This window comes from Mytilus californianus, unplaced genomic scaffold, assembly GCF_021869535.1.
Source record: "Mytilus californianus isolate M0D057914Y unplaced genomic scaffold, xbMytCali1.0.p SCAF_9, whole genome shotgun sequence".
Lineage (NCBI taxonomy): Eukaryota > Metazoa > Mollusca > Bivalvia > Mytilida > Mytilidae > Mytilus > Mytilus californianus.
Genome location: NW_026262745.1, coordinates 28709334 through 28720886, shown reverse-complemented (window position 1 = coordinate 28720886; position 11553 = coordinate 28709334). Strand labels below are relative to the sequence as shown.

Genomic DNA, 11553 nt, shown 5'->3' with positions numbered 1-11553 from the left:
TAAGCCTTGTTTGCATGTGTACTTTTTCAGTCCAGATGGAAGATGTCTGCTTTTTCCTTCCAGAACCTTCAACACTATCTATTTCTTATCCTTTGGTTTTTCTCTGATCTGTAGCGCTGCTTTCTCTAATTTCTTAACGTATAACCTCGGCTATATCTTTATTATATCTTCGTTTTGCTTCTGTTACCTTCGTGCAGTCTCTAAATGACAAGGGCTAGGTCGTGGTAAAATTTGCTATTGTCGGCTCAATGTACTATTCCTTCTGTAGTTGGTCCGAACTTTTATCCGAAAATTATGGCAATATAGTATTCCTGAAATGCATGCATTTTATCATACTGGAAACTGCCTATACTTGAGTTAAGTCAGAAGTTAACCCTACATAACTTCCAAAAAGTAAAATATATAAAAACAGTAAGTGTAATTGAGGTTATAGATTATTAATGAAACAAATCTATGTGAAGTACGTTTTTGTAGCTATCTTATACTTGGACAGAAATATAATATGTTTAAGACTATATAACCTTAACAAAATGTTCAAGGGTAACTAAAAAAGCTGGTTACAAAATAAATGGATATAATCAATATACATGCAGATTTATGGTTATAGGACTCTCCTAAATTCGTTCCTTGAGTTAATGTCCATGGTTGTTTTTTTTTCAATAATGTATTTTTTTAGGCCCAGTTTAATCATGTAGCTTCTCAACTATTTACATCATTGACTTTCAAAATTTTAGGTTTTGAGCGTTCCTGGTGAAAGTTATTTTTTTGGATTATCCTTATCTATATATTGAAAAATGGATTTACGAGTTTCGAACATCGGTACACTCCAGTTGCCTTTTATTTCACAACAGATATTCATGTGATCATTACACAGCGCACAAATCGTGAGGCTAACTCATGTATTTTTTCAAGGATTTGAATAATAAGATGATTTCACTTTCTTTATATTCGACTTCTGAACCTGTCAAAATGTCAAGATAATGGGCAACAACTTAAATTCGACACTATTAAAGTATGAATGATAATGAGCCTACTCAGTTTATTCGATTTATGACCAATACGCTTTAAAGTGTTCAACTGTCGTACGGACTTTTTACCGTGATCATGAATTCTTACAATTGATATGGCTATCAAATTAAAACTGGAATATTTTCACTTTAAAGTTTAACAGTTTCATCACAAGAGAGGTTAATTTGCACTACCAATAATAACATCAGGTGATTTTTCAGCAGAGAGTTGGATCATTAACAGACTATAACTGGCAACTGGCACCAGTGAGTCAAACCTTGGAGTCTTTAGAGCAGATAGCTCAGATAATTTATAAAACTCATAACTGTTCAGATAATGAAATGTATTTTCGTTGCAAAATACAAGGACAGTCTATACTATGTATAGTTAGTATAGAAAGTCCCTGCAAAATATGACTTTAGTTTTTGATTACATAGGCTACTTCTTATTTCTTATTGTTGACTCAATTACTTCAATCATTGTACTTGATTTGTATGCTGTTGATGGGCCCTGTAATTTGGAAAATAAAATATTCTATTCTACTCGTAATGATTGATTTAATGTAATTTAAACATTAATTAAATTTCTGATACGCGTTAAAAAAAATTGTGTATCTTGAGACGGTCCCGGATGCATGAAAACCGGAAGTTTATCTGTTGTTATTTCCCTTAGAAGAAGAAAACGTCAACAAGAAAGAATGGCATCTGATGAAGTTTGTATTTGTTTTATTTCAGTCGTATTATTATTCAAAAGATATATTATCTAATCTAAGCTGCTTTGCAATAATATTTAACGAGATATTATAATCTCTGATGTTTTAAAGACATCTGTGAATGACATGATCTCAGTCATGATCGGTCCCATTCATTCAAAGTCCCATTTTACTAAAACTGTTACATGTACATTGAACTGCAACTGAAAAAAGATTGACCTATCTTTAAACTGTTTTCACTGTCAGCATTTTAATTTATTTTGACAAATAATGTTTGACATTGTGGTAGGGAGTGTATTCTGTAGGTGTTGGGTGGTAGGTCTTTTCACCACCGAACACCACCGCCGAACACCACCGAACACATTAAAATTCCATCTAACACACCCAAATATATTGTTTTCATCTATATTTATATATTTGACTTACCTTCTGAACGAGGATGAATATGTTTATACATATATATATACACAAATTAATCAGAAATGATAACAAGAGAACCAAAAAGAACAGTCTTGAAGGGCTGTTGTCAGAACAGTACACTTTCAAGTCTTAACATTTTTTTAAAATATAATTATTGTGATAATTTCACATTAAATAAAATGTTTAAACTTATTTGAACGATTTATTTCTAATAATTGAAAAGTAAAGACCATAAGATAATATACAATGAAATACAGACAATGTAAATCCGGAAAAAATATTGCTGGATTCGGAAGCGTTTTTTTTCATTTTGATTCTCAACTTAACATCACTAATGCACATAAAAATGTGAAAAACATGACAAAAGAATTAAATTTTACGTAATTTAATCGATTTTATTGTCTTATTGTGTAACATTTCTGTTTTTCTTAAGAGTTAGTGGTCTTTTTGGATGTTCGGCGGTGTGCGGTGGTGTTCGGTGGTGAAAAGACCGACCCAGTGTTGGGTGTAGACACTTAAAAAAAAAAATTATGTTCTTTGCATCCAATATTTTTGCACTTGTAACTCACTCATACATGTATGTACATCATTTGTACATAGTACTAATAACATGTTAGAGCCAGTTAGCAAAAATTTGGCTCATTCACATCATCTACATTTCTAGGTCAGTTGGTTCAATATCCATGTGTTTGCATGGACATCTCATGATCAGATTTCAATAAAACTGTAATCTTTAAATCATGGGGAATATTCATAATAGTTGAAAAACTTAAGATTTAAGACAGTTACTGCATATACCTAGTGATGCTTTTTGCTGAAATATTCATGCGGTTCTGTAAATCTTAATTTGTAGACCAAATAAGGCCTTTAACCTTTTTATACGGCCGCAAAAAAATTTTTGTGGTCGTTTAATTTACATATTGGTATGACGTTGGCGTCGCCGTCGTCGTCATCGTCTGACGTCGTCCGAAGACACATTGGTTTTTGCACTCTAACTTTAGTTTAAGTGAATGGATCTCTATGAAATTTTACCACAAGGTTCAATACCACAAAAGGAAGGTTGGGATTGATTTTGGGGGTTATGGTACCAACAGTAAAGGAATTAGGGGCCAAAAAGGGGCCAAAAATAAGCATTTTTGTAACTTCCAGACATAACTTGTGTGTTAGTGTATGGATCTCTCTGACATTGTACCACAAGGTTCCATATCACAAAAGGAATGCTGGGATTGATTTTGGGGGTAATTGCCTCAAAATTTTAGGAATTAGGGGCAAAAAAAGGGGCAAAAAACAAGCATTTTTCTAGTTTCATGACAATAACTTGTGTGTAAGTGTATGGATCTTTCTGAAATTGTACTACAGGGTTCCATATCATAAAGGGAAAGCTGGAATTGAGTTTGGGGGTAATTGCAGAAACGTTTAGGAATTGGGGGCCAAAAAGGGGCCAAAAATAAGCATTTTTCTAGTTTCCAGACAATAACTTGTGTTCAAGTGTATGGATCTCTCTGAAATTGTACTGAAAGGTACCATACCATAAAGGGAAGGCTGGGATTGATGATGGGGGTAATTGCCTCAATATTTTAGGAATTAGGGGCCAAAAAGGGGCAAAAAACAAGCATTTTTCTAGTTTCAGGACAATAACTTGTGTGTAAGTGTATGGATCTTTCTGAAATTGTACTACAAGTTTCCATATCACAAAGGGAAAGCTGGGTTTGAGTTTGGGGGTAATTGCCCTAAACGTTTAGGAATTTGGGGCCAAAAAGGGGCCAAAAAACACATTTTTCTAGTTTCCAGACAATAACTTGTGTTCAAGTGTATGGATCTCTCTGAAATTGTACTGCAAGGTACCATACCACAAAGGGAAGGTGAGGATTAAGTTTGGGGGTGATGAATCATAAGAGGGTTCAAAAAATTTGGGGGGGGATTTTTTTTTTTTCCTTTTTTTTTCCTTTTTTTTTTTCTTTTAAAATTTTCCATTTTAAGTTGGTTATTTCTGATTTATATTTAAAAGCAAATAATAATGATATGGTAGGAGATACACACCAAACAGGATGTGAAAATTATTATATAATAAGTATTGTGCAATAGCAAGAAATTTTCAATTGCACAGTATTGCACAATAGCAAGAAATCTTCAATTGCACAGTATTGCGCAATAGCAAGAAATCTTCAATTGCACAGTATTGCGCAATAGCAAGAAATATCCAATAGCACAATATTGCGCAATAGCAAGAAATTGTCAATTGTACAGTATTGCGCAATAGCAACTAGTATTGTGCAAAAGAAGATACTTCGTATAAATTGCTTATTTCTTGACCAATTTCAATGGGGTTTTATTCTTGAATCCTTGGGGTTCTTTAATATGCTGAATCTAACCGTGTATTTAGATTTTGGATTTTGGGCCCAGTTTTTAAATTGGTCCACATTGAGGTCCAAAGGGTCCAAAATTAAACTTTGTTTGATTTCATCAAAAATTGAATTATTTGGGTTCTTTGATATGCCGAATCTAACTGTGTATTTAGATTCTTAATTTTTGGTTCCGTTTTCAAATTGGTCTACATTAAGGTCCAAAGGGTCCAAAATAAAACTTAGTTTGATTTTAACAAAAATTGAATTCTTAGGGTTCTTTGATATGCTGAATCTAAACACGTATTTAGATTTTTGATTATGGGCCCAGTTTTCAAGTTGGTCCAAATCGGGGTCCAAAATTAAACTTTGTTTGATTTCAACAAAAATTGAATATATGGGGTTCTTTGATATGCTGAATCTAACCATGTATTTAGATTTTTGATTTTTGGGCCCCGTTATCAACTTTGTCCACATTGAGGTCAAAAGGGTCCAAAATTAAACTTTGTTTGATTTCATAAAAAATTGAATTCTTGGGGTTCTTTGATATGCTGAATCTAACCATTTATTTAGATTTTGGATATTAGACCATAAAAGGTGAATGTCCAATTTAAAATTTTTAAGTTCTTAGACCACATTCATTCTGTGTCAGAAACCTATGCTGTGTCAAATATTTAATCACAATCCAAATGCAAAGCTGTATCAAGCTTGAATGTTGTGTCCATACTTGCCCCAACTGTTCAGGGTTCGACCTCTGCGGTCGTATCAAGCTGCGCCCTGCGGAGCATTTTATTATTGTTTCAGTAAGATTCCAGTGATTATACAAAAAATGTGGGGAATCTTAATTTGTCCTCCGCACCATGTGTCTGTCTGGTCTTGTTATCTCGCCTATTCTCGCCAGATTTTTATGAAACTTATATCATAGGTTTATATTAGTAATGCCTTGGACAGGTTCGAAAATCAGTGCTAACCAATTATTTTTAAAAGAATTATGCCTCTTAGAAATATAAATATATGGAAATTTGCATTGCAAGAGCTCTCACATGTACAATTTTTGCTAGATTTTTGTCAAATTCATATCAAAGGTTTATAACAGCAATGTCTCGGACAATTTCGAAAATAAGTGCTGATCAAATATTTTTAATGAGTTATGCCCTTTGGAAATATTAAATATATTTGAAATTGCTCTCGAGTCTTAAAATATGTTCAACGCAGGGGACATTGGAACTCTGTTCTTTTATTTACCCTACATGTACAATAATTAAGGTTGATTGCATGTGATCAAGTCTAGGTTTTATTAACAACTACATTTTTTAAATTATATAAATGTTTAAACCATTTAATGATGATTGTATACTTGAATAAGTGAAAGGTAATCCCTACTGGTCAATTGACTTTATTGTAAGATGGATACCAATGTATGCTAAAATCTGCTAACCAAATTATCATATCTAAAACTGATTATTATTTTCTATTTTGGTAAGTGTATAGGAATTGCTTATAGTGCAAGCATAGCAGTTGTGTGCATTTCCACAGCCATCTTATTCAGTATCAAAGTGTATTTACTCTCAGAATTAAGGGTCTATCCAACAAATAGATCATCCGCCCAATGGTGAATGATAAACCTTGTCAGCACAAAATTATGTGTAGAACAGCACCTTTGATCACCATTAACCATTTGCCATGCGCAACGACCAAATAACCAAAAAGTGGGAGGGGTAACTGTTTTGCTGTATTTGGTTATTTAAGAAATAATTCTTTCATACCATGCTCTATGCTCATTTTAACATGGGTAGGCATTATATTTGTCAATATCTTTATACCGAGCATTAGCAAGGTGTAAAATGTTGACAAATATAATGCCTACCTATGTTATAATGAGCATCGAGCAAGGCATGATAGAACTATTTCGATTCTAATAGGACAATTTATAACTTTGGTACTTCAAAGCGGACCTATAATACACGTTAGAAATGCAGCATTTTTATGACCCCGCAATTGCAGAGGGGGCATTAAGTTTACCCTTGTCTGTCTGTACGTCCCATAGTTGGTTTCTGTTCTCTAACTTTAGTTTGCCTCAACCAAATGTTATGAAACGTATACACAATGCTTATTACCACAAAACACAGATCAAGTTTGAATTTTGGTGGCATCACTTTAACCATTCGAGAGTTATGCCCCTTTACAAATGGAAAAATTGCTGAATTTTTCCTTTCCGTTCTCTAACTTAAGTTTGCCTCAACCAAATGTTATGAAACTTATACACAATGCGTATTACCACAAAATACAGATCAAGTTTGAATTTTAGTGGTGTCACTTTAAGCGTTCTAGAGTTATGCGCCTTTACAAATGGGAAAAATTCCTGAATTTTTGTTTCCGTTCTGTAACTTTAGTTTGCCTCAACTAAATGTAATGAAACTTATACACAATACTTATTACCACAAAATACAGATCAAGTTTGAATTTTGGTGGTGTCACTTTAACGGTTCTAGAGTTATACCCTTTACAAATGGAAAAATTGCTGAATTTTTCGTTTCCATTCTCCAACTTAAGTTTGCCTCAACCAAATGTTATGAAACTTATACACAATACTTATTACTACAAAACTCAGATCAAGTACAAATTTTGGTAGTGTCACTTTAACTGTTCTTCAGTTATGTCCCTTTATAACTTAATATGATATGCAGGCGGGGGCATCATCTGTGTCCCATGGACACATTCCTCATTTATTTATTTTATGAAGCCAAAATGTTATAGAAAATCAACTGTTTCACGATGAAAAATAAACGGATAAATGTAAACTTACTTTCAGAAAGATCTTATTTAATTTCCTAGTGAGCAACACAAACGCAAATGTCCATTTTGATCTCCGCTGTTGTTCAAAATACAACTGACATCTCAATTTCAATTGTGACGTCAATCAGGTGCAGCCTATGTTTAATTGGAATTAAAACATGGCTTTGTTTCCAAAGCGAAAGAAGAATGTCATATTAGAATTACTTTTTGCATACAATACTGTGACAACCATCCATGTTTTTTATGCATGTAATAATATTAAATTATGCTTTCAAACTACCTGTGAAATCAAATAGATCATCCGCCTAATGTCAGACATCGGGTAGGCATCAGTGCTAATAACAAGGTTAGCAGTTATGTGCTTTACCATATTCATCATTGACCAAAAATTGTTTATTGTACTACATGTAACAAGATAAAAATAAGAAAATGTGAAATGATTGAAAATTAGACAACTACAATGTACATGTAGCTATTCACCAGAGACAATAATGTAGATTTTAGCAACAAAATATTAAAAGGTCACCATAAGGCCTTTAACAATGAACAAAACCTGCACTGCATACATTTATAGCAAGCTATAAAAGGCCCTGACACCATAAAATATAAAACAAGAAAAACAAGAAAAACCAACTTTTATTAAATAAAATAACTTTTAATTTCATAATGTATATAAATAGCCTGATCGACCTTGAACAACAATGGGGAAAACCAATACTTGTAAGGCAGTGTCTATGAGGATGTTGCTATTTTTTTTAGTTATTTGTTTTATTTTTAACTTTACCCTACATAGCTAGAATCAATTTTGCTTTTAGAACAAATACTAATACATTTATAAGCACCTTAATGTCATAATTAAATTGATAAACACTAGTACATATAGTTCATATACATTGTAGTTACAATTTATACATGGAATTTTATGAGAAAAGTACCATTATAATGATCATGGGAATTGGCATAAGAAAAGTTGAGGAAAAATGCAGAAAAAAAGGCATATTATATTTTTTAAGTCAAAGTGTTGACTTCTAAAGATAAATAATTGGATCTATATGATAAACTGGGTTTGTTCAAGATATGATTAATTTTCAAATGATTTTCTCCAATCTTTATGTCTCTTTGCCATATATGTTGTCAGCCATCTACAGTATGTTGACAAAGTCATTCCTTTTACATGTATATTTCTCTGTATATGAACAGATCTATAGCTTATATATATATATAGGTTAATAGATTTTTTTAAAGGGAAAATTCGCGATTTTTTACTTATCATCTTATTATGTTCATGATACCATAAAAAACATATTCACCAAGTTTTATCTGGATATGAACACTAATAAAGAAGAAAATTGGGAATTATTAATTTTATTTATTCGAACTTCCTGACTTCTGTGACGTAGTTTAAGTCTTTTTGCATGCCGGGAGTGGATTAATCTCATTTTAAGTCTTGTTCGTTAATCATCTTATAACGCGATTTAAAGCGCATCGACGACTTTTGGCGTAGCTATTAACCAACTAATAATTCAGAAAGAAAAGTGATCAGCCGTGCAACTTTTAAAATTAAAATGCACCTTTTATATTTTAAGGATTTCTGATATGATTATAGTAATAAAAGTAAATCATACAATAGAATGTTTTTATGATTTTTTTTTCCGACGGATATTTTGAACAAACATATATAACTGATAGTGTAATGAAAATGCATGTTTGTATTCTCACCTATTACTTCAGTCGAGGATTTGTCTTACTATACAAATCCTTGCTTCAGTCTAGTACTGTGTAAATACAATGCATGTGTATTATACTGACACCACCTGGTAAAGGCGGGGTTAAATTCACGGTTATTAAAAGATTAGCATTATGTAATTTTAATCTTTTGATCTTCACAAGAGTTTTGTTTGGCCTCAAGGGTTCACCGTTGTAAGTATGAAAAACATGGGGAAAAAAGGATAAAACAAAAGTGCGGGTTTGAGACAGGATATTTTTTATTATTATTTGGGGAGGAATATGGTGGCAAAATAACTGAATAGCCGTTATGTATTTTTTAATATTTTGCGTTAGCTCAATTTTTTAATAAATAGGTGATCATTTTGTTGTAACATCGAAATTCTGAATTACTTTCAATTAAATAATTTTATAGATAAAAATAGCTCACGAAAACGAGCGTATAAATCAAAACTGTACTATTTCAAATTATCATCGGTAACCTTGAATATTTATTTAAATGTGCAGAGAAAATTATCAGTAACATTAATATAGTTTGGTCCGTCCAAAGCGATCTACATTTACCTAATCGGGAATGCCCTGATTAAAATATTCTAAATCTCACAACGTATAAATTCTTTAGCTATTTGACCAACGATGTTTTAAAAAATTAACAGAATCAATCTAATGTCAACTTTCCTTTTTTGAATGGAGAAAGACCGGCGGAATCAATTTTCAATGTGCTTTATATCTTGTACCTTTGCAAGACTTATCATTCATTCATAAACCCACTCTAAACCAGAGACATATATACGTCTGTTTAAACTGACAAGAATACTCCTAAAACGGACAAGCAGTATATTCTTTAAATTTCTGTGATTTAAAACCCAAGAAAGAAAAAAATCCCGAAATTAATTTGATACTCAATATTTTTCCTGGAAAATATTCACATCCTCATTCGGGCTGAAAAAAAGATAAGAATTTGGTATACAGAACATGCAGAAGTGTGAAAGTCATAAAACCTTATTGTTATATCAGAAACCATTATAAATGTGAACCTGTATACGAAAGACCTCATGGGGCGTCACCTAAGATCATCTAACCACATACAGGTAATATACAAGTAGCTCTGTTATACCCGGAAATGTCAAGGTTAATCACTACTGATACAGAATATACCAATGCAACGAAAATTCTGATGATTGTGAAGCATGACCATTCATTATTTTAGAGGCGTCTTAGGTGGGGGATTGCCGGAACGATTTAATTTAAATTCTGACTAGCTTTTTTTTTCTCAATTTAAATCACTGAACTAAAAAAAAGAAGAAAACTACGCCCAAGAACAGAATTCTTCTTGTAAATTCATAAATACACCGTTCTTATTTTGTACTTTCGATAGACATGAACTCCATTTATATAGTTGATTGTCGTTTACTTAGCTAGAGATGTATACATGTCTCTGCGTTAACTTATAAAAATAACAGGAAAGTATAAACTTGAAATAGATTTATGATGAATACTATGCAACTGCGACACCCCTTTTTATCACAGCGTACATGCATGTATTTAAATGACTGTCCGTTATTTCGATTAAGAATGACAATCGTACGTAAAATCCTATAGTTCATGGTGAGACTTTTTGTACCAGATATGCGACTTTTCGTATTTATATTTTCTCTTATATTACTCTCATTTGATATTTTATGCATAAGTGCAATATTGGGAATGGTTTATTACCACCACAAGCTAACTAAATAAATTAATCAACCCTCTAGCTGACCAGACGTTAATCCAACTACTATCAGTCTATCCGCAGTGAAGTTTCTTTATTTCTTCAAATATAGGCTTTTTGGGGATCATTAGTGTACGTCCAGTGGCATATATTATATTACATGCATGTCGGAACAGGAAAATTGAAATAAGGTACTTTTAGAACCATGTTCACATTATTATACATTATACCCAACAATTGTGATGATGACAAATTTCTTAAACTGTTCAAAATAATCTTATTGAAAAATAAATCTGTGGTTTTACTATGTCCATAACTTCGATGAACCAAAGCAAGTTAGATATCGAACTGTATTTAAATAAGATTGGTTCTGGATGTTTCTCTCGTATATTCAATTTACATGTATATATTCTAAATTGCGACTATCTATAGTTCCGTAACCTTCTATCTATGCGTATAAACTAATGATCGAAAAGTGCGTACATTTTGTTAAATCAATATTTGTATGTTTCAAGATGTCCATACTTATTGACAACGAGTATATACTTACATTTTACCCAATTTACCCTAGGAAAATATGTAAATAGATTTTTTATTTTATCAAATCTTTTTTTTTGGAATTATTTAGATTTTCATAAATATCATTCTTTACACCAGAAAGGTTATTTATAAACAAGCGTATGAGTTTAGTAATGACTAGTATATCACTATCGGACACGCAAGACAAAGATGTATATTACACCTGATAGTTTCAAAATGTAAAGTTACAAGTGATCGGCCGTGTACACTGATCAATACCCTCAGAAGTGAAGTGATGCACGAACTTGCTTTATGTAATT

At 32.2% G+C, this 11553-nt stretch overlaps 1 protein-coding gene across 1 annotated transcript in view; it reads left to right on the top strand.

Annotated features, from left to right (window-relative positions):
* The first annotated feature begins 1660 nt into the window (after positions 1–1660).
* LOC127714085 (rab3 GTPase-activating protein catalytic subunit-like) overlaps positions 1661–11553 on the top strand; it is a 55664-nt gene continuing 45771 nt past the window's right edge. Inside the window, exon 1 of the mRNA XM_052220037.1 lies at positions 1661–1720. Within this exon, the coding sequence (XP_052075997.1) occupies positions 1706–1720 (15 nt within the window). The 5' untranslated portion in view covers positions 1661–1705. The remainder of the gene's footprint in view (positions 1721–11553) is intronic.